The sequence below is a fragment of the Sminthopsis crassicaudata genome, chromosome 6 (genome assembly GCF_048593235.1).
Source record: "Sminthopsis crassicaudata isolate SCR6 chromosome 6, ASM4859323v1, whole genome shotgun sequence".
NCBI classification, from domain to species: Eukaryota; Metazoa; Chordata; class Mammalia; order Dasyuromorphia; family Dasyuridae; genus Sminthopsis; species Sminthopsis crassicaudata.
Window position 1 is genome coordinate 117638538 of NC_133622.1, and position 24640 is coordinate 117663177.

The following is a 24640-nucleotide window of genomic DNA, read 5'->3' on the forward strand; positions in this document are numbered from 1 at the left end:
AAGTAGATCTTTATGATACTGACACTAATATTAACTAACCTAGGGTTTCTATGAATAATTATCATAAATAATGGGGTAAAGCACAATTCTTTACATTTTCAAGGCCACCTCTTAGACATGAATGGTTTAATGAGGTGCTTGAAAAAGATTGTTCATCTGTTTGTTTTTGTCTCTACCTATGGTATCTCTAGTATATGTCTATGTAGATAGGCATCTGTTTAGCAACTTCTACTCTTAGAGTTACCTTGGGGCACTGAGGGATTTTTAAATGACTTGTTGAGGATCATACAACCACTGTGTTAGAAGTGAGACTTAAACTCAAATCTTCCTAGGACTCTGAGTCTGGCTCTCTATCTCCTGACCAAGATACTTGTTTTTCTGATGCACCAGGAGTTCCTGTATGATAGGAAGTGAAATGAAAGCAATTAAGAAAGGTTAAAAAAAAAAAAAAGCTAGTAAAAATTATGATGCTTCCTAGCTCTATCATTTTAAGATTCTATGGACTTTAACATTGTACATAGAAAGAAATCTTAGAAGTGGAAAGAATCTTAGAGAACATCTGTATTATCATCATCATCTTTCTTCTTTTCTTTCTGCTTCTTTTTCTTCTCCTCTTCCTCTTCCTTCTTCTTTCTTTTTCTTTTTTTCTTCTTCACAGATAAGAAGAGAAAATATGTATTTTTTATCCTTTATTACCAACTAGAAATTAGATATTTCTGATAACTTCTAATACAAATCTTCAAATCAACATAAATATCTCTGGGTTAAAATCTCAAATACAAGGCAATCTATCCTATCTTAACCCTATCGGTAATGACTCTCGGTCTTAATCTGACAGAGGCCTGTCATTTCTCAAATAAAGAGAATTGAATCAAATTTAAAAGAATGCAAGTCATTCTTCAATTGATAAATGATTAAAGGATATAAATAGGCAATTTTCAGACGAAGAAATCAAAATTATCTATAGGCATATGAAAAAGTACTCTAAATCACTATTAAATAGAGAAATGCACATCATAACAACTCTGAGGCAACTATGAGCAAATAAAGTGAATGCCAATGGGAGATGTAATTAGGGATGGAGATTCATTCTCATACAGGGGAATTATGCATTCTGGATAGGCTGTAACCTCTGTAGTACTCAGCCTATGGGGAATTAGGAGAGGGATTTGCATTTCAGGACCAGTTACAAAAAAATTATACTTTAGTACTCAACTGTGTACTTATTTTGTGACACAAAATTTTATTTTTTATTATTATTTATTATTTTGTGGCAAGATTGTAAATAAATATTTTCCTGCTTCATTGGCAAGTCTCTAGAGTTCTTGATAAGATGCATGTCTCTTACAACAGGAAGAAGAGCAAAGACTGGATTGTTATTGGGAAATAATAAGGCTCCTTTAATGACTCCAAACTTTCCTTAAAAACAAAGGTCCCATCTTTAAATGCTAACAACCTACCAGTACTCTAGTAGGACAGCAAGATATGTAACGCAACAATCTCCAAATAATTAATATCTCACAGAAGGTCACAGAAAAACATAGTGGAGATATTATCCAGCTGCAACATATAAGGAATAAAGAACTTCAGAGGAATAAAGCTAAAGATTGTCAACAAGAAAATTAATGATAGAAGAGAAGCTAGGTTGATCACATGGCAAGGAGGACAGTTGACAAGAAGATAGCTAGAATTTTACAATGTCAGGAGAAAGTGAAGAAAGCTTCTAACATATAGAATGGATTCTCTTTGATGTAATTATTGGGGGATATGGATAAAAATTGCTTGGAAGGAAAGAAGGAAAGAGGGAAGGAAGAAGGGAAGGAGATGGAAGGAAAGACCTATTATTAAGTACCTTCATACCAAGTCCACTGCAAATATTATTTCATTTGATCTACACTCTGAGAAGAACTCTAAGAAGAAAATGTTATTATAATCCCCTTTTATAGTTGAGAACTTGAAGCAGACAGAGGTTACGTGACTGTATCAGAGTCACTTAACTGGTATCTGAGGCCTCATCTGAATTTGGGTCTTTCTGACTTCAAACCCAAAACTCTATCCATTGTGATGTATATTATATAGAGCAAAATAGAGCAATGTCATGGAATATTAATTGTAAACTTTTAGAAAAGATAAAAATTTTTGAGAATAGTTTTTTGTCAAGTAAATTTAAAAATATATCCTCTCTTACTCATGAAATTGCTGATGAATAACTCCATCTGACAACATAATTGGCAGGCCCATATCTTTGAGGAAAACTTAGCCAATTAAGTTGATTATACTTTAGGACTTTTTTTTTTCTTACACCAAGAATTTTCAGCTCTCCATTTCCCTGTTTCATCATACTATCATTATATGCTAATATTTTTCTCTTTTTCTTCTTTTTATCTTTTAAAAATATTTAAAGCTCTATACTTTCCTTCCTTCTGCATTGATGTACATAGGTGCCAAGCAGAAAATAACTCAGAGATGACAACATTTCTATCACAGATAAAGCTCTGGAATCCATTAGATACTAGATAGGTGCCAAGTCCTTTATCCAAAGTTCTGAAGATGTCAAAATTTTAAGTCAAAGTCTTAACCTTGTATTATGATAAATCACTGGAAAATGACTTGTTTAGATCTTTAAGCAGAAATTTACTAAGAAAAGACTACAACATTTTGACAATTATTTTCATCTTTGAGAAGGAAGGCAACACAATTAACATTGTTGTCACAGAATGTTAAAAGTTGGAATGAACTTAAGAGAGTCTAAATCCAGTTCACTTACATTACAGATAAGAAACCAAAATTACAAAGATGCCTAAATTATTTTACAAAGACCCATAGATATCTAAGTATACACACACATACATGCATACACACATACACATATATATATACATTTACATATTTTTTTATATATATGTATGTGTATGTATGAATTCATCATGATCAGATCTCCTCCACCAGCAGCTAAACAACCCAGCCAATCTGGCATTCCCAGAATACAGTAGTATAATGTCTGGGCTGAGTCTCAGGAGGACCTCAGAATCAGGCAAAGTCTTTGGTCTTTAGGTGGAGAAGTGAAGGAGGCAGAAGAGCCACTACATGGCTGGTCCAAGATGGAGTCTGGACTCTGGAGTCTGGAGCCTGAAGTCTTCTCTGGCTGAGAGCACTGCAGCCAGGCCTTAAATCCTTCAGTATGATTACCTCACTATACCACATTGAGCATGTGCAGCCATAAGCACCATGCTGTGATTCGAGTATACCTTTTCAGAGTTCCTGCCCACTACACAGTAGTACTTTAGATCCAAAAAGAGTACAATATTTATGATAGCTATATCATATGTCATTATAAGTTATAGGAAAGAACAGTCAGTCAACAATCATTTACTAAATAATTACTGCATGCCAGGTACTACAAAAAGTACTAAAAATATATAAAAAGTAGTATCAAGATTTCTCCTACATTCTAGCAAAATAAAGCATCTCACACTAATTTTATGGAAAAGATGGAGAGATGTGAAGTTGATTATAATAAAAATAGATGGATTCTGAAATAATTTGATGATTGAATTCAAAGAATCATTCATTGTTCAATGTCATTACAATAGAAATTTTCTAGTGGAGAATTCAATGATTCTGTACTTGGCTGGCATCATGCCATTTGTTAATATTATCAATAACTTACATAAAGCACATATGACATGTATGGCAACTTGATAAATGATGCCAATCTTGGAAAACAGTTAGGATTCAAAAAGATCTTGACTGAACTAAATTTACTAAGATGAAATTCAATAGGGAAAATTATAAAGTCTTGGTTTCAAAACATCAACTTCACAATTACATAAGATGGCAGAGGTAATGATTAGACAGCAGTCTATCTAAAAAATGGTGTGTGTGATTTAAAGAATAAAAATTCAATATAATTCAGAGATGTAAAAGAGTAGTTAAAACAAAGCAAACATGATTTGGGGGTTATAGTAAGAGAGGTCTTTTGCTGTTATTGTTTAGTCTTTTTCAGTAATGCCCAACTCTTAGTGACTCCGTCTGGGGTTTTCTTGGCAAGAATACTGGAATGGTTTCTATATTTTCTGTTCCACTTTATTTTACAGATGAAGAAACTGAGGGAAATGGAGTTAAGTGACTTGGCCAGAGTTGTACAGCTACTAAGCATCTGAAGCTGTATTTGACACTGTACCACCTTCTCTGACCAATCAATGTTTACTATCAGGGAAAAACTTAACAATAAGAGTTTTCTAAAAGATGGTAAAGTCTCCTTTCTAATAGGTCATCAAGCAGAGAATGGACACTTGACAGTTTTATTTTATTCCTTTAAGCTCTGGATTAGTCTAGATAGCCATTGGAGGTTCTTTTTAACATACCTTTATCCTACAGGTAAGGAAGGCTGGAGCCAGCTCAAACCAGCTCACAGCAGCTAATTGTTACATTTTCAGTACAAGTATTTACACTTCAGAAGTTGAGATGTTAAATGCTAAAAAATGTTTACTTATATACAGAATTTCCTCATCCATAGTTCCTTATACCAACTAAATCATGAGTCTAATTCCTTCCTTATCCCACAAGGGCATGGTGACATATTGGCAAACTTGTTCATGTGCATGTTCAGTCCTATGAAATTATTCTTATACAACCATAGAAACAGTCAGGGATCTCTCATATGTCAGAATACATTTAAGCGTGATTTGCAGCTACATAATTCAAGCTCTTTATAACCCCAATTCTGTCTGAAAAGTCAATTTTGAGGGGAAAAAAAGAAAACAACTTTGGACTGAATGAGAATAGCAAATATTTATTAAACACATAACTATGCACAATATTCTAGGGCAGGTTTTCAGGGAGATACTAAAATAAATAAACACAGATTCTAAGCTTTTGGAACTTATAGTCTAACAGGAAAGGTAAAAGAAGTGCATAGGCAACTTTAAATGTATAAAAGAAAAAAAAGTAAGCTACTGTCAAGTAAAAAGGAAGAAAAAAGCAATTTCTCTTCAATAATAATCATTTGGTCATACGTGTACATAGATGCCAATTGTCTTTAGATACAAATGACAACAGGACAGTAAAAGTAATGGTTAGTGCTAGGGTTTACCTTGACATCTTTTTCCATCAGAGAGCAGGATGAACCCTTTGGGACATGTGCAGTAATAGGATCCAGGAATGTTTTTACAACCAAGAGTACATCCATGATTCCAAAATACACATTCATTGACATCTGATGAAAAAATAATTAATTAAATCAACATTACATTTCAGACTTTACACTCAATTTATAGGTGTTTTTTTTTAATATCTTAATAAAAAATTAATATGAAAATTAATTTGGTAATTCTCATTTAGCCATAGTAACTTTCCATGGAAAAGATAGAGATTCTGCTGTATGAAATAAATGAAATAATCCAAAAATTATGAAAATATTACATATTAGATCATATTAGATCATATTCTCTCCTTTCAACTCTTGTTAGTTCTCAAAATTCTTCTTGAAAAGAAGTGAAAGGGACAGCTAGGTGGCGCAGTGGATAGAGGACCAGTCCTGAAGTCAGGAGGATAAATCTGGCCTTAGACACTTAACACTTTCTAGCTGTGTGAGCCTTGGCAAGTCACTCAACCCCAATTGTCTCAGCAAAAAAAAAAAAAAAAAAAAAAAGTGAAAAATTTCACCAAGCTAAAGTACCAAACTGTAATGTAAATCTATAAATGTCTCTTTAGTGGGGTTGAGTTTTTGGTGGCTACTGTAGATTAGTAGTGATTCAACTGATTCCAAGGTTTGAGAAGTTGTGCAGTATCTGACAAACATATACATCCAATTTTCTGTGGTTATGGTTATTTGAAATTATTAGGAAAATGTTATTTTTTCTTTCAATCATTATCACCACAACCTTACTATGGCTTGGTCTGATACTCCAGATTCCATGAGTTTCTCGTTCCTTACCCATCTTCAGCCTGTCCTATGTTAAAAAAAAAAAAAAAAAAAGTAAGAGAATCTGATCTAGGATCCCCTTGGAAGCCCATTTCCAACTTAGTTCTAGGGCATCTTTCTGAGAACACACATTTAGAGACACATCCATTCATCTGTTTCTCTTCCTCAGTAACTCCAAGTTACTGTTCCTGTTACAAGTTCCTGTGAACTCCAAGGTGACAATTCTAATATTTATCATCTTGAGTCTGGAACCTCAAGACTGGAGTAGGCTCTAGAAAGTTCATGGGGAACACAGGTAGTACCTAAAAAACCTTAGCTTCTCTCTGTGTTTTTAAGACTTTGAAAAAACCATTTAACTTTCAAGGCTATAGAAATAATAATAGCTAATATTTATATGATGCTGTAAGGTTTGAAAAATGTATTTAAAATATCTCATTTGATTTTATACTTATGATATCCTCTGAAATAGGTGCTATTCTTACTCTCATTTTTCAGATAAACAAATTGAGGCTTTAGGGGTAGCTTGCCTAGGATCATACAGCTAGTAAATATCTGAAGCAGGATATACATTCAGATCTCCTTGATTCCAAATCTCTCTCCACAATGCCACTAAGCTATCCATGAAAACAGAAGAAACAATATGTAACTGCTTTTAAAATCCTAAATTTAGATTGAAATTTAGATTGGACTCAGGTTAGAGGTTTTTTGATGATCTCTGGATAAGGGAAAAACCCATCCACCCAGGCTGGTTTACCTTGTTTTAGATAAAGACTCATTGTATTACCTTTGCAATACTTCCCATCTTGGCTTAATGTGTAACCTTCTGCACATTTGCATCCATGGGATTTAAGGTTCTGCCCACATTTGCTGCTCTTGCAGTAACCTTTCTTTAAATTGCATGCTTCTTGCTCTAAAATAGAAGGAAAGTTTATTTAGGATGGAGATGAGTCCTGACATACTTCATGCTTTATTTTTTCATAATTCCTGAAGAGGTTAATCTCCCATTGACGTCAATAGAAGCACTGCCTTTGCAAATATTGGCACACTTCTGAAATATCCTGTATTATTCTTAAGTTTTGAAGTTCATTTACTTCTGTAAAAGTATAAAGTAATAGCTTTCAGAAGGGTAGAGAGCCCTGTGTATCTGATTTCATCTGTGGTTTTATTTAGTTTTTAGGAAAGAAATCATAGATATGTTTATATCCTGGATATGTTTTTAAACATGTTATCTCATTTAATTCTCACAATATCCTTATAATATTGGTGCTATTATAATCACCCCTATTTTACAAAATAAGAAAAACGAGACTTAGGGAATTCATCATCACAAAATTAGTAAGTAATAGAAAGTATATTAAAAAAAGGTTTGTCTTCTGACTCCAAGTCCAGCAATCTTTCCACCATGTCACTCTATCAGAGACTCAATACCAGATCTTCCTTTATCATCTTCATCTGCTTTTATTGAAACAGTGATGAGAACAAAACTGAACCTCTTCACTTATTACTAATATTAATTTTGTGTTCAATGTAAGACAAATTTAACAAAGTTCTAGTGGTGGGGAGATACAAAACTGAAAAATCAGAGCCCCTGTAATCTAAAACTTTACATCTGATGAAATAATATGTACAAAAATTCATACGAAAAGTAAATCTGATGAACTAATATAGAGAGAAGTGAGCAAACCCAGGAGAACAATTTATATAATAACAACATTATAAAAGCAAACAGCTTTAAAATAATTGAAAATTCTGATTAACACCATGACCAACCATTTCTTTAGAAGACTGATAAAAAAGCCTGCTACCTACCTCCTGACAGAGAGGATGGACTTAAGATGCAGAATGAGACATGGGACCTTGTTTTAGATAAAGACTCAGTGTATTACCTTTGCAATACTTCCCATCTTGGCTTAATATGTAGCTTTCTGCACATTTGCATACATGGGACTTATGGTTCTGCCTACATATGCTGCTCTTGCAATATGGGAATTTGTTTTGCTTAATTAAATATAATTGTTTGGTTTGGTTTGGTTTTTTATTAGGATAGGGGAGGAAGTTGAAGGAGAGGAAATAAACTGCTTATTAATTGAAAAACTGGGCCAACAGGTGGCAAAGTGAATAGAGCACTTGGATTAGAATCAAGAAGACTCATCTTCATGAGTTCAAATCTATCCTCAGATAAAAGTCTTCTGACTTCAGAAAGAAATAAGGTAAAGGAATAGAGAGAGAGAAGAGAGGAAAAGGGAGGAATTTTTGGAGATTAAGTAATAGGAGAACAAGGTAGCAGGTAGAAGAAGTAAAGCAGAGGAATTAGAAGGGATAGGAAATGAGATACACATAAACATAAAATAAAAAACAAGAGTAGAATTATTATGTTAAAAATAAGGAAACTACACTATATGTCAGTTATATTAATCAATATTGTTTTATGCCATTTAATATAATTAGACAGTATAAAGTTGGAATATTGTTATGGCATAAAAAACGATGAGTTGTGGAAAAGCTTTAACATGAAGGAAGATGCTATCCATCTTCAAAGAAACAAAGGACAAACAAGCATAGTATGGTCTTACACAGATGTATATGAATGTATATGAGTATATAGATATGTAAGCCTTTAGATATGTAGATATATATGTTTTGTGTATGTCTGTATGTATTTGCATATTTGTGTGTGTGTGTGTGTGTGTGTGTGTGTGTGTGTGTGTGTATACCTGTGCTTAATAGTAGATTTCAGGGCAGGGGGTAAAGGAGGGAGAGAAGAAAGGGAAAAAAGAGTAAAGTAAAAAGTGAACAGAAAAGAAAAAAAAAAGACCAATATGAAAGCAGAGAAAAAATGGACAGTGCTGAATTGTCAGAATAAAGCCCTTCTTGAAGGGAAATTTATTGCTTTATATTTTGACTCTCTTATGTTCTGCTGTAAACATTGCAATGTTTCTTCATTCTTTTCCTATTTTGCATTTAAGTTTGCATAAAAGAAAGAAAGAAAGATTAAAATAAATGCTCATTGAGTTGCAAAAAATCAAAAAACAACAGCTGAGGAAATAATAGATGACATTTGGGCAGAAAGAAATATTTCAACAACAGAAAACATAGAATCATGGAATCTAGAATCAGAAAAAAAAATCATTGTTTTATCTTAATAGTTTCTGACTTTACAAATGAGGAAATGCAATTCATTCAACAAACCTTTATTAAGCTTTTAGTATATACAAAGCACTGGGGAAATCACTTTACAAAGATAAAAATAAAAGTCACTCCTTCCATAACTTATATTCTCTTAGAAGAATACAGAACACACACAAGTAAGTAAATATAAAATAATTTCAGAATGGAAAAAGCAGACAACTTGCATGAAGGAGAATAATAATGGAAAGCTATGTGGGAATTAGATATCCAAAAGCTTTGTTAAGTTAAAGAGTTTATAACTTATCATAGAGGCAATAATGGAGACACTGAAGACTTTTGGCTAGTGAACAGTTGTCATATAGCAGTTGGATGGAAGAAGGACTTGAGAGAGGAAAACCTGGAATCCAATATGGAGACAAATTAGAATGCTATGGCAATACTCTAAGCAAGAGGTGATGGAGACCTAAACTAAGAGGGTTATTATATGATTAAAGAGAAGAGGACTGATGCAAGAGATATTGAGGAAATGTTTTTATGTATTTAAACACTGACTGAAAGGGAAAAGTGAGGGGAAGGAAAGTCAGTATTGACTCCTGATTGCTAGTTTAGTTGGCTATTAGAATACTAGCAGCCATATCAGAAATAAGGAAGCTTGGAGAAAGAAGAGATTTAGTAACTAATTAGTAATAATTATTACTAATTAGTAACTATATATATATATATGTAAAACTATATATAATTAGTAACTAATTAGTAATAAGAGTAAGGTAACTAATTCTCTTTTAAACAATGGTGTGTTCAAAATATCAAAGAGATATGAAAGCAGATGTCCAGGAGGCAATTGTCAGTATGGAATAGGGTACAAAAGAGAGAGATTAGGGCTGGATATAAAGATTTTCTCTAAGTCATTACAGATGATCATTGAAATCATAGAAATTAATGAGATCCTCAAGACACTGAAAAGAAATGTCCCAAAATATGGTGAATGGGACATAGATGAGGTATCAATAAGGAAGACTGAGAATATTTAATAAGTTAAGTTGTAAGCAGTATTTAATGATGCAGAAAGATCAGAACAAAGACAATAATTAAGTTTAGAGCTTAAGAGATTGATGAACCAAGAGAGAACAGTTTCTGCCATGTTATGGAAACCAAATTTCTAGAAGTTGAGGAGTGGGAAGTAAGGAAAACTAAAGCAATGAGTATAAATGACATTCTCAGAATTTTGTTGTGAAATTTGCTGTGAAGATGAGATAGTGAAAATGAGAAAAAAAAAAGTAAATCAACAGGGCAAGTTCTTCAGAAAGTTGGGAGAAAATGAGATCAAGAGGAAAAGTTGACAAGAAAGACTACCATCTTCAGAGATGAGAGCAGAAGAGGGAAGAATGTATGAGAAGGAGGTTTTTTGAGGTGAAAAATTAGAAAGAAAAAGGAGCTCACAAAAAAATGGATTCAATTTTCTCACTAAGGTAAAAGGCCAAGACTTTTGCAAGAGAGTTTTGAGGAAAGGCATAGCAGAGCAGTACAAGAAGGAAAGAAGTTTGGAATAATCTCCATGAAGTGTGTGTAAGGGATCAATTAGGGAAGAATAAAAGAATACAATAGCAAGGACCACCTTGAGATTAAAGAACAAATTTGTAAGGGTCATAGGATTTATGGTTTTCTCCACATCCAAGTTAAATGTCATAAATTATAGAACTAGCATTGAAACTTAGGTCATCTGCCTCTAAAGCCATAGTTCTCAAAGTCATTGCTCTATTGCAATATAAGGACAAGAAACAGCCAAAAGTCCACAAAAAGCCACAACATTAAGAATGTCATTTCTTTGGCATGATGCAAATGGTAGAAGTTTTGCTATATTTAACTTCATTAAGACTACAACTTTAAAGACATCGTCTTTAAGACTTAAGAAATACTGTAACCACATGTCTCATCTTTTAATTCCTAAGAATTTCTTGCTGTGGTATCTCCTAGTGTTAGCAATGTATTTTAAGTGAAGGAGTAAAATTAGCTCATGGAGATGGCTTTTCAATTAAGCAAATAAATGACTGGGTTCTCTAAATTTACCAAATTTGTGGCACCAAAATTGTTCAATATTTCTTTATTTCATTTACCAGGCCACAAGAGTAAAATACCAAACATTATTAAATATATATTTCTTGCTGTTAGGGTTGTAATTGTTGTTTCTGTTGTTTGGGTAGGGAATATGCTCACAGATGGCATCTTATGTGTTTTCCATATTTTTCCATCCCCCCCCAAATTTTAATGTTGGCAGTGTTATTGTTCTACAATCTCTCTCTCTCTCTCTCTCACACACACACACACACACACACACACACACACACACACACACACACACGCGTATAGGATTACACAATGCAAAGTAAGCTCTTCAAAGGCAGGGAGTGTTTTACTTCAGTCTTTGTATGTTCTAGCGCCAAGCACAATATCTGGCATATGGAAGGGACTTAATAAATGCTTGTTGACTGTCTGAAATGATAAGGAAAAAAATCACTAAGGCAATCAATAATTTCTGCCAGGTCCATGCAGTCCTGGCCAATCCTGAACAATTTAGGTCTGAATAAGGTGGTCCTTCAGAAAACTATGTTCAAACATAATTCAGTTGATGTACAGCAAAATGAGGTTGGTATAGCAAATGGAATTGAGAGAGCTATAAAATTAGAGCAAAGGTTCTGGTTGTCAGAAAAACTGTGACTTTAGAGATAAAGTCTAGAGGATATTACATTTAAATTTCCTGAAAACAATGCAGCCATCTCAATTCCTCCTGAATGAGATGAGGTGAGATCTTTCAAGACAGTTGTGAAAATCGAGTAAGGCTTCATCTACTTCAGAGTTCGAGTAGGCCTGAAGGACTCTGAAGTTCGAGCAAAGGGCATTGCCTTCCCCTCCTATGATAACTCCCTATTTCATCCAAATATGGGCAACTATGTACTTATTGGTCAAGTTCAATTTCATGGGTAGATCTCAGGTTTAGAATGTAAGACTCTCAGCCAATGAGGATGAGGGTCAGTGGTGGGAGGGGGCGTTTTGCGTTAGGGATTAAAGGTGCTGTCCTGCCCACAAGAAGTGCTTCCTCTCTTCGATAGTCTACTCGAAGAGTGGGACGCCCTTCTCGCGAGAATGTACAATAAACTTTGCTTTTCTCTAGAGCTCTCTCCAGCTTTTTTATTAAATGGTGACCCCTCACCATTTCCGTACCACACAGTTTGGGGGCTCGTCCGGGATCCTTTACTCGGTGAGTAAGTGAACTCCTGGGTGCTAGTGGGATGGCGCCCTGCCTTGATTTAGGCAGCCCACCAGCGTCCAGGGGCTTCTCCTTGCTCCCTGACGTAGAGTGGACCCGAAGTGGAGAAACTCAGAGAAAAGCAACGGAAACTCCGCGGTGAAAATCCCAACCGGTTGGTGGAGGACAGATCAGTCAAGTAATTTGCTGCGCAGCAACCCAGAGGTAAGCGTCCTGTGAAGCCCCTTGAGTCTAGTTATAGGTTCTGGAGGGGGCTGTAGACAGTAGACAGGAAGAGAGCTAGGCCTTCCTGGGTGACTGAGTTAACCGGCGACGGTTAGCGGGTTTGGGCGTTTAGGAGTCTGTTAAACTCCTTCCAAATTCAATGGGTGTGGCCTAGTCCCAGCCAGCCCTCGCGGAGAGAAATGAAAAAAATATCAGAAAATACCGGTAGATATTCCCTTGGGAGATAAATTAAGTAATTGGAACAAACTGCCAAAATATGAGGAAAAATAAAAAGCAAGAAAAAGATGATAAGGTATTGTTGTTTTGTTGCAGACTGGTGGTGCCAAAAGGATTAAATGGTACCTGAATGGAAGGACCTGAGGGGATTTAATTCCATTAGCCCTTCCAGGGGCAGGGGCCTTCGGGCGGGGAGGAGAAATATGTCTTTTGAAGCAGGGGTCGTTTCAGCTGACCAGAAATACCCCTTAGTAGATCCCATTTGGGATCAGAAACCCTGTATTGGGGAAGTATGTGGGATTGAGCCAGTGAAGATGGTGGCTTCCTTCCTCTTCCTCCCACGTGTCCTGACTGCAGCAGGGCCACGTGGGCCAGGGGAAAGAAACCACTATTTAGCGAAGTTCATTGTTTTAAATGTGATGGCAAAGTAGTTTTATATTATTGGGAATTTAAAGCTGTGTTTGGGATTTTTAGTTAAAACATAGGTTTTTTAAAACAAAATGCTGGTAGCTTAACTTAGGGGAGGTTGTGCTTGTATCTCCCTACTTCAATGGTATGTTTGCTAGAGATATTGGGTAATTTGTAACTGAGCTATGCCTTAAGTGTGTCAGCTCTGTTGGGCATGTATTAAGTTTTATGAAATTTGGGTCAGTTACTTGCAAACATTGAAGTGTAAAGTTTAAAAATATATATACATATATTTACTTAAAGACGGGACAGGAAAGATTGATTTGTAAAAGAAATTAATAGTTTAAATGGAGCTATGATATATTGGGTCGGGAAGCATGGTGGTGTGCGGGAAGGGTGACCACGTGGAGAGGTCCTTCCTCCCATTAAGTATAGTGGGGGTTTTTTTTGTTTGTTTGTTTTTAATAACTGCACCTCCTTGCTGATTTAGATATTAATTATTTCTACTGTTTAAAGGAACAGCCTACATTTATATGGTGTTAATAACTGAATGTTTTATTTTTATTTTTCAAGTCTATAACTGTTCTAAGGAGTTGGAACTGAAGTTTTCTGGAAGCAAGTTATTTAATGTTTACATGCATGATAGTCTTGTTTAAAGATTATTTTAATCTGATCTGATAATTTGATAGGGTTATTTGCAAAAATTGTAATCCTTTTCAGAATGAAGAGAGTATTAATGTTAACTCTGAAAGATCTGAAAGTTTCTTTTCTGTGGAAATGGGATGGACAACATGAGATTTAGAATTTTTCTTGTATTGAGTATTTTGAAGGCAAAATAATCTGTAATGTTAAACCTAGAACCATCTACTTTATGAAAGAAACTGTATAATCTGTGAACTTCCTAGGATGAATCTTTACTGTGATTCTTGAGAACTACATTCACCTGAAGCCTTGATTAATGATAATTGCTGTAGGAGATAAAATCTTTTGGGACTGAAGCTAATATTTACTTGGAGTTTTGAATTCAGGTATAACTGTTTGCAGAGGTCGTTAAACTCCACCATCTGGAGGTGGGATGGTTAAAATTAGGACAGCTACCTGAAGTAAAACTGCCTTAAATCATGCCCCTGGTTTTTCCTCTTATGTTTGTAATCAGAGCCAAGTGGTCAGTGAGATATACATTGCTAGGACCGCTCCCACTTTGCCTTTCTTTTTGAGACGAAGCTGCCAATCTCTGGAACCCCAATCCTAGACTCCTGACTATAGATCTATATTCAGATGCGTTTTTCATGTTTTGCATGATCATGGTGGGGAAAGAATTTATATGGAAAGAACTTTTGACACTCAATCCCCTATTAAATATGCACAGAAAATGAAAGAAAGGGGTATTCAAGTTAGAACAAATTTAAATTTAGAGGGCTGGAAGATGGCTCACAGATTCCAGAATGTTGATACATGAGGCAATACTATTAGAAAAGAATGCTCCATAATCCAAGATCATAATTTTAATCCTGCTTCCTTTTTGTCCCCTGGAGAACAGAACTATTGCTGTATAAAACTGTATGACTATTGCTATTTTGGGAAATTTACTAGTCTGTTATATATAATCTGATAATTTCTGTAAACAGGGGGGGAAGGAAACTGAGATTTCAACTGGTCAGAAAATTGGGAAAAACTGATGTCTTATTTCAGTTCAGGCCGAATTGGAAACTACTTACTCTTTGCTTACCTCATCATTTTGGTTCCCTGATGAAGGACCTCGAAAACTAGACATAATTTGGGTACTGAATGGAACTCTGGAAAAGGTAAAAGATTTTTTTCTTTTTGCAGTGGACATCCAGGCTGCTTCTGGCCTGGATCGTTGTTAGAGCTCTATGCTCGGCACAATTCTTTTAAGAATTGCTGCTGTTGACAAAAGGTCTCCTTTTGTCTCTCTCTCTTGTTTCTACAGATAAGGGAGAGGCTGCAAAAAGTTGAAAAAGCTCTTTACCTGTCCACTAGCTAGACACACCTGATTTTAGCAGATGCTGGGTTTGGAGAAGGCTGCAGAGACAAAAGGCCTTTGGCATTTCAAGGCTTTCTAATCAGACCTCAACCTTGCTTTCAAACCTTGCAATAAACATTTTTTTACTCATCTAGGTTTTCGGCCTGTAAATTCATTTACAGGGGACTCTAGCTGAAAATTTGCTAGACTACGATTGGCTAGCTTATGTTTTAACTTTGAATTATTGTCCTGACTCAGTCCTGCCTCAGTTTCCCTGCCTCTTAGTTCTGCAAACCTCCCCCCCTGCTGCCTCTTTATCAGAATACTTGATAAGATCTTATGTTTCAGAATAGCAGAATGTCTCTCCCATTACAAGTTAATGGGAATCTCTTATCAAAACTTCTTGAATTCTCTTGTGTGGAATTAGACATTCTGTATATGATTGTATTTGCATTGGGTGTTTTTAAAAACAAACTGATTTGTATGAATAATGTTCACTTATGAAAGATCTACTTGGATATAAACTCATTGGGACAAATTCCTTATTGTTATCAACATAAGGTTATGATAAATATTTGTTTAGAATTTATGTATGGTTCTTCTAGGATGATAAATGGGAAAAGAAATGGATTTGTTAGAACTTCCACTGTTACCAAGGGCAGTCTACCTGCCCATTAATTGGCTCAAACTTGTGAATTGTTGTGAATTGTATGCTTTAAATCAAGCGTTAAAATTATTGCGTGACCAAGATGGGAATATATATACTGATTCTAAATATGCCTGGGGTGTGGTGCATGTATTTGGGAGGATTTGTAAACAGTAAAGGTAAAGAACTGGTTCATCATACATTAGTCAGAGAGATACTGGAAAACATTCTGACTCCTAGTAATATAGCAGTAATACATGTAAAGAGACATCAGATGGGAAATTCTTTTGAGGCAAGGGGAAATAGATTAGCAGACCAGGAGGCCAAGGGAGCCGGAGATCAGGAAATTTCTCATATAATGGCTTTGATACCTGTACTTCCCCCTAGTCTACCCTCTCCTAGTTTTACTCAGGAGGAAAAAGAGAAGGCCTCAACTCTCGGAGCAGTTGAGAACTCAGAAGGATGATGGCTCTTGCCTGACAGCAGAGAGGTACTGACCAAAGCAAGTATGAGGCAGGTCCTTCAGCAACTGCACCAGGGCAGTCATTGGGATGTCCAAAACCTGTGTGATGCTATACTGACAAGGTATGTTTCCCCCGGCCTATATACTATGGCTCGACAACTGGTGGACGGATGTCTTGTTTGTCGAAGGACTAACAGGGCTGCTCAACGCCAGCTTCCAAAAGGGGGACCACCTCCTGGAATCAGACCATTCCAAAGCATCCAGGTGGACTTTACTGAGCTGCCACCAGTGGGTCGCCTTGAGTTCTTGCTGGTCATAGTGGACCATCTGACCTCATGGGTGGAGGCATTCCCGTCAGGCCAAGCAACTGCCTCGACAGTAAGTAAGGTCTTATTAGAACAAATTATTCCCAGATATGGAATGGTGGAGAGGATAGACTTGGATCAGGGAACACATTTTTCTGCCCAGGTATTGCAGAATCTGATTAGGGCCTTAGAAATCACTTGGGATCTCCATACCCCTTGGCATCCTCCCTCTTCTGGGAAAGTAGAAAGGATGAACCAAGAAATAAAACGGCAGCTGACTAAGTTATCTTTAGAGACCCAACTACCTTGGACGAAATGCCTTCCTCTCGCTCTGGTTAGAATCAGGACCAAGCCGCATAGAGATATTGGGCTTTCACCTTATGAATTATTGTATGGTCATCCTTTCCAGGCTTATTCTAAGGGAGACTGGGAACCTATTTTAGAAGGATTTGTTTGTTAAGAGATATGTTAAATCATTGCTGGAACATTTGCAAGGACTTCAACAAAAAGGGCTAATAGCTCAGACTCCTCCTCTAGGTTTCCCTGTTCATAGAATTCAGGTTGGTGATTGGGTGCTGATCCGTTCCTGGAAGGACGAGAAGCTGACTCCGTGCTGGGACGGACCCTACCAAGTGATACTGACCTCAGATACTGCGATTCGCACCCAGGAACGAGGCTGGACACACCACACCAGGACAAAAGGACCTGTGGCGCCACCTTTATCAGAGTGGACAGTTGAAGACAGGGGAGACCTCCAATTACATAAGAGGAGGGGACCTCCACTGAATGGGAACACTGATTCTGAATCCAGGGCATTGTAACTGTATGACTTCTCTTTTCTTACTTTGGGTCTCTTTGCCTGTTTGTGATTTGATATATTTTCCTTTAGGAAGTTCACCTTAACTTCACTGTGTTATAATAGCTGAACATTATGAGGCTCTCCCTAAGCTTTGGGTTTATCTATTTCCTTATGATAGCCATAGAAACTAGACCTTTACCTTCTAGAGATGAGAGCCAATTTCTCCTGCTCATGCAGAATATAAGGAGAACATTTAGCTTATCGAATTGTTGGATCTGTGGTGGATCCCAACAATCAAACAATGGCCATGGGTACCTGTCCCCTTAAGCCCAGCCTGGATCCTTAGCAACAGATCCCAAATTCATAATGGGACCAGTTTCTGGAATTGAGAAGAGAAACATCAGTGGTCATTGACAGAAGATAGGAAAGGGAAATACTGCTTAAATCAGACAGGACAAGGTTTGAAGCTGGGAATTAGTGTATGTGAGTGGACCTATTCGAGAACAGACCTGAGGCCAAAGACAATTGACTGTACAAAAATGTCTAAATATTGGCGGGATAAGGGGAGGAATCCTCAATTGAAGTGTGGGAAGGACTAGAAAGACTGTACCTTGGATGTTCTCCCAGAAATAGGAGAGCAGGGATATTGCTATCAACAAGTCACTACAGCTGAGTGTAATGAAGTAGAATGGGATGTATTAAGATGTATAAAAGAGAATAAGAGGAAAGGGAACATATACATTGGGTACAGTTACCAATGGGGTTGGTATAATGTCACCCCAGGGACACCCGGGCAACATGGGACTCTTGTTTTCCACAATATGGAGTACCTCTAATCTAATAGGCCAGTGAACAGTTGCCAATTGTAGTTGGAGAAAAGAGCAAGGCTTATGGAAATGCCAGTATGACCCCTTTGTGGGGAGAAGCCCCCTAGGGACGAGAGACCAACAATATTACCCTTTTACAAGGAATAGCTCAGACATATTTCCAAGGAAACAACCTGCTCTAAAGGGTCATTATTGGATCTGTGGTTTAACTGCCTATACTCACCTGCCTCTCAATTGGACAGGGAATTATTATATTGGACTAATAAAGCCAAAATTTTTCTTTCTTCCCGAACAGGCAAACCAATATTTAGGGATTCAGTCGTACGATGATTTGGGAAGGGGGAAACGAAGTTTAGATACCTCCATCACTTGGACTGAAGATGCAAATGGTTGGGGTGAGGCCTGGCCTCCAGAAAGAATAGTCAAAGAGTATGGGCCAGCGACCTGGGCTCAAGATGGAAGTTGGGGATATAGAACTCCAATATACATGTTGAACAGGATAATTAGGCTTCAGGCAGTTGTAGAGATTATCACCAATCAGACAGCTGAGGCACTAGATCTTTTGGCTGATGAAGCTACTCAAACCAGAGAGGCTGTTTTACAACATAGACTTGTGCTGGATTATTTGTTGGCTGAGGAAGGGAGAGTTTGTGCTAAACTAAATTTATCCACATGTTGTATAAAGATTGATAACAATGGTAATCTAGTGAAAGAAATCACTAAGAACATTAGGAAACTTGCTCATGTTCCTGTACAGACTTGGACCTCACTGTTCAATACTTCTTGATGGTCCTGGTTTGGGAAGCTGGTGGAAGCAGCTCCTTTGGTTTGGCCTTATAGCTCTTAGTGGTGTTATATTATTCCCTATCTACATCCCTTGTTTGATCAGATTAATAACCAGAATTGTCCAAAACTCATCATCTGGAATGATCAGGTTGGAAGAGAAAGCTGAAGGGTCTGTTAAATGGATGCTGTTAAAAGGGCAAGGATGGAGCTGGTGGCCCAAGGCCAACAGGAACCAGAAGGAAGTGAGGAATTCATAGGGAATGTGAAATTATGTTACAAAAATTTGAAGAGATCTCAGTGTACAAAATAAGAGAAGGGACTGAATGAGATGAGGTGAGATCTTTCAAGACAGTTGTGAAAATCGAGTAAGGCTTCATCTACTTCAGAGTTCGAGTAAGCCTGAAGGACTCTGAAGTTCGAGCAAAGGGCATTGCCTTCCCCTCCTATGATATCATCTCCCTATTTCATCCAAATATGGGCAACTATGTACTTATTGGTCAAGTTCAATTTCAGGGGTAGATCTCGCGTTTAGAATGTAAGACTCTCAGCCAATGAGGATGAGGGTCAGTGGTGGGAGGGGGCGTTTTGCGTTAGGGATTAAAGGTGCTGTCCTGCCCACAGGAGGTGCTTCCTCTCTTCGATGTCTGCTCGAAGAGTGGGACGCCCTTCTCGCGAGAATGTACAATAAACTTTGCTTTTCTCTAGAGCTCTCTCCAGCTTTTTTATTAAATGGTGACCCCTCACCATTTCCGTACCACACACTCCTATTTAATTCTGTGACTAATGCATGGCCTAGTTGTATTATTTGTCCAAGATATATATGTATGCAGCTATATATTGATGAATGAACTGATTGAAATGATTTTGTCTATCATTCAATATCACATGAAAAAACTGACCTCATCAAGAATGACCTTGATATATATGCAGATTATTCTCAAAAAGTGTTTATATTCTCAAAAAGTATATATATATATATATATATATATATATATATATATATATATATATATATATATATATATATATATATCAGAAAGGAGGCATTTAAGTCAAAAATTGCTGATATCTTTTCAATTGGCTTTTGGGGTGAGATATGGGAAAAAAGTATTAATAAGTTCTGGGTTGCCTTTAATGTATTCTTTTCCTTCAAATGTCTTGTGAATTAATTCCTTAACTTCCTTAAGCTTCTTCTTTTATGCACTTGAATTAATATTACTGTCTTCCTCAACTTTGTTCTCTTTTGAGTCATTCAGACCTTGTCTATAAGGTCTTTCCCAAGTCTCAGTTTGCCTGAGGCAATTCCCATTCAATGACTAAATTCCTGGTAATTGAAGGAGAAAGTGAGGCCAAGGACTTTGCAGTTTTGCCTCATTCAAATCTACTTTATGGGCAATTGGTTTGCTTCAAGAATGAATGACAAACAACCCTAACAGCAATCTCCTCTACAAGCACAATATGAGTTTAAGTATAGTAACTCTACTGTCTTTGAGAGGAAAGAAATTTTGCAGAGTTTCTCCATTTTTCTTCTTGTATATTGTCCTCCTTGCATTTTTATTCTTCAGTGACTGTTTTATAGGGCAACATTGCTTATGATCATTTATTATTCCATTATGGAAGATAACAAATTGGTTTATAATCAAAATCAGGATGCCCTTGTCCATATTTCCCTGCTTGGCAATTAAGTCAAATATTTGCTAACTAGGGGACTTTTAAAGATTTTTTGGTCTCCTTGTTTTGGCACTTGATTTATCAGTCTAATTTTTAAATGAAATCATTATAGTCTACATCTATATTATTTTTTCCATTCACATTCCATTTTTATCACCAAAATCTAGTTTAAATAATCCAAGATAGAATTATTCAAATTGTCTATATCTTTTTGTCATTTTTATTGTTTCTTCTAACTTTATACTAACTTGTACTTGAACAAATTGATCTGATTTAAGCTGCATAAACTGATTTAAGGGTGATTCACAAATCACTAACAAATCACTTAATATTCTTAAAATATCACCAATTACATTTTTAAAATGTTATTGAGTGATCATCATGTCCAATCTCTTAGTTCTTCTTTTTAAAAATCTATTCAAGATACATAGGCATGAGATTTTCATGGTGTCTACCAATTTTTGGCCTCATATTTTTTATTCTTTATCCATTTTTAATAATTTATTTCTTATTTTTCTTAATTGTTTCCATTTTTGCTAATAAATATCAAGATTTACATTGCCTTATTTAAAGAGTTTTATTGGAGCAGCTAGGTGATGCAATGGATAGAGCACCAGCCCTGATATCAGGAAGACCTTAGTTCAAATTTGGCCTCCGACACTTAACACCTCTTAGCTGTGTGACCCTGGGCAAGTCACTTAACTCCAATTGCCTCAAAAAGAAGAGAAAATATTTCCTAACTCTTTCTCCTCTATCTTCTCTTCTATGATAAATATTTATAAATATGCTGAAACTATTTTTATAATAAGGCTTTTGTATTTATCTTGGGACTTATCATGGGACAAGATCATCAAATATCCCATTTCTTGATGTCTCATATGAAATAAATCTACTCTGCCAATTTTAAGGAACTCCAAGGAACTATTCTTTCATTTAGATGCCACTTTTTTTCTTTCTTTCTTTTTTTGTCATGGCAGAATGCGGAAATGGGGACTGAGGCACTCAGAATCACACAGTTCTTGGATTATCTATAAACTCTAACTATGCATTGATACTTTCAAGGTGAGATTCTGCTACTGACAACTATAAAGATGATGAAATGCTATTAGTTTTTTAATCAATCATTGTTGTTCAGTCATGCCCAGCTCTTCGTGATTGCATTTGGGGTTTTCTTGGCAAAGATAGTGAAGTTGTTTGCTATTTCTTTCTCCAGAACATTTTATAGATGAGAAAACTGAGGCAAACAGAGGTAAATGATTTATCCAGGCTCACACAGCTAATTAATGTCTGAGGATGGATTTGAACTCAGATCTTCCTGACTCCAGGCTTATGAACCACACCACCTGGTTGCTCTTTATCAGTCATATGTACTAATAAATATAATTCAATTATGTTAGAATATAGTAGGTGAATTTTATGAGAGCAGAAACATAAGATATCACTTTGCTGGGTGTAGCTGGTTCAGTTTCATTACTGCTCTATTGGAACTGATTTGGTTCATCTCATTGTTGGAGAGGGCCACGTCCATCAGAATTGATCATCATACAGTATTGTGGTTGAAGTATATAATCATCTCCTGGCCCTGCTCATTTCACTGAGCATCAGTTCATTCTACTCTCCACTTTTAATCGTTTATTTAAACACCAAACACTTCGTTTGACTACTTGGTTGCAAAATGAAAGCAGAAAAAAATTCTTATCTGTTGAAAATGACCTAACATACTCTTTACCTTCTTCATTTGATTTGCAATAGTCTTTCTTGGCTAAAATCTCGTTTCTTTGACTTGCTTTGAATTTCTTATGCTTTTTGATCTCTTGATATAATCTTTCAACCCAGCTAAGGAAACTAAATCAATCTCTCCAACTTTCTCAAGTGCCTTTAGAATATTACCTAAGATCTCTTCTGGGATTTGTATCGAACAGATTCTCTGAAGATTTTTATTCTAGAAGAGTTGAAGTAAGTTTCTTGTTAACAGTTTTCTTAAAACCTAAAAGTAGTCACAATTGCACTGCTATTTATCAATATATATATAAAACATGTGTGTGTTTTTGATACCTAATTTTAATGGTGTCACTATTCTTCCCTCTGACAGATTTGTTATTCCTTAATAAATGAACTCTGAGAGAAATTACAGTCAAAAAATTCTTTACTGGGGTTGACCTGATGATCATCCTCCTGAACTCAAACACATACATGCACATATGTACATATAAAGATATATATATATATATATACACATATGATATAATGTTAATATATAACATCTATATATTATATTTATATTATATTATATTATATATTAAATAATATATATTATATAATTATATTATTTAATATATAATATAATAATAATTATATAATATATATTATATATTTATATATAATCTATAAATTATAAATATATAATTATATAATATCTTTTGTTTTATTGTGTATGTGTATATATGAAATAAAACAAAAGATATTATATGATTTTATATTTATAATTTATATATTTTCATATAACATGATATATTATATATATTTGCATAACAATATATCTTAACCCTCTGAAGTATGGTGGGGGGATTCCTTGAAAAGGGATCTTTCTCCTTTCCCCATACTGATGACCCAAAAACCAAAGAATGTGTGTGTGTGTGTGTGTGTGTGTGTGTGTGTGTGTGTGTGCAGGAGTGGATGAGTGTGTATATGTGTATATATGTATGCACATTATGTTTGTACATATATATATTCACAAAGCTCATACTTGAATCTTTTTTCTCTTGAGTAGTACTACCCACAACTTAAACTTTGAATGGTTTAACCTTCTAGAAACCAGACTTGCATAAAGCCAATGGTATCAAATGCAAATAAAAATGGATCCCTATTGTCAGAATAGTGATTTAGAAAAGCACCAACTAACATTAAGCAGCAGCCTTGTGGCTGCTAGGGATAGCCAGCCCTGGAATCAGGAGGATATGAGTTCAAAATCATACTCAGACACTTACTGGCTGTGTGACCCTGATCAAGTCATTTAACTTTGTTATGGGCCAGAACTTGAAACAAGATACTAAGTGGAATTGAGGAGACAATGGTTAAATCTAGTTTAGCATTGATTTAATCCTACAACAAATAATGGTTTCCTAGTGATGTAATGATTGGTATATACTCAGTGTGGAACATATAAACTAGGAGCCTTAGCCAGGATTTATTTGGAGATTCAGAGGGCAGAGAAGGAGGCAGGAGCTCAAGCTCTCAGAACCAAGGAGAGAGAGAGGCTCTAAGAAAGCTAACCGGGCCACAGGAAAGGAGACAAGACTTTGAAGGAGACAATAAAGAATTTGGACTTTAACACTTGGCTGCACTTGTGGTGATTACTGAACTAAAAAAAAAAAAAAAAAAAAAAAAAAAAGGCTGCTCCCAGAGACTTCCAGGAAACCAGCAACCAAAGAAAACATTATATAACTTAAACTCTAACCCAAATAGGTTACAAAATTTGCCAAAAATCATAAAGATAGATAGTGGCAGAAGTGAGACTAAACCCAAGTTATTCTAAGAAGCTGACTAGTGCTCTTTCCAGTTCATTAGATGGCTGAAAGTATTTAGTTCTATTAGTAAATGATTTTAAACTACTCTTTAACCACTGCTTTGTGCCTGCTGTACTAGGATGGATAGGAAGTAATCACTAACTCATTTTTAGATATTGTACGATGATGTGGTAAGGACTTTCTTCTTCCTGTGAAAACCATCATAACAGGTTAAATTATTTTCAATTATTTTGAAGTGAACAATCTCATATCTGCCAAACTGGATCATACACTTAGAAGGGACTTTACAGGCCATTGAATCCAACCCAAGCATTTTACAAATAAGAAAATTTAGTTCAGAGACATTAAGTTGCCAATCCCCCAGCTCTTCCTGGATTTTTTGAATCCAGAGCTCTGATTATCAGACCATGTTGCCTCTTTGGAATGGCTTTATCATTGTTGATTGTTAAAATTCTTTCCTGTC

The 24640-nt window shown here is 35.8% G+C and overlaps 1 protein-coding gene and 1 long non-coding RNA gene across 5 annotated transcripts in view; one reads left to right on the forward strand and one right to left on the reverse strand.

Annotated features, from left to right (window-relative positions):
• EGF (epidermal growth factor) overlaps positions 1 to 24640 on the reverse strand; it is a 148597-nt gene that overhangs the window by 84237 nt on the left and 39720 nt on the right. For all 3 annotated transcript variants that reach the window (XM_074275420.1, XM_074275421.1, XM_074275422.1), the window contains exons 6-7: positions 6711 to 6836; positions 5096 to 5218 (exon numbers count right to left, since the gene is read on the reverse strand). In XM_074275420.1, coding sequence (XP_074131521.1) covers positions 5096 to 5218; positions 6711 to 6836 — 249 coding nt within the window. The remainder of the gene's footprint in view (positions 1 to 5095; positions 5219 to 6710; positions 6837 to 24640) is intronic.
• On the forward strand, positions 12168 to 17372 carry LOC141546857 (uncharacterized). 2 transcript variants are annotated; one of them, XR_012483442.1, is made up of 3 exons: positions 12168 to 12311; positions 12410 to 12524; positions 17105 to 17372. It is a non-coding gene; the product is annotated as an uncharacterized LOC141546857 (long non-coding RNA). The 2 variants fall into 2 exon arrangements; XR_012483441.1 differs by having other exon boundaries at positions 17121 to 17372.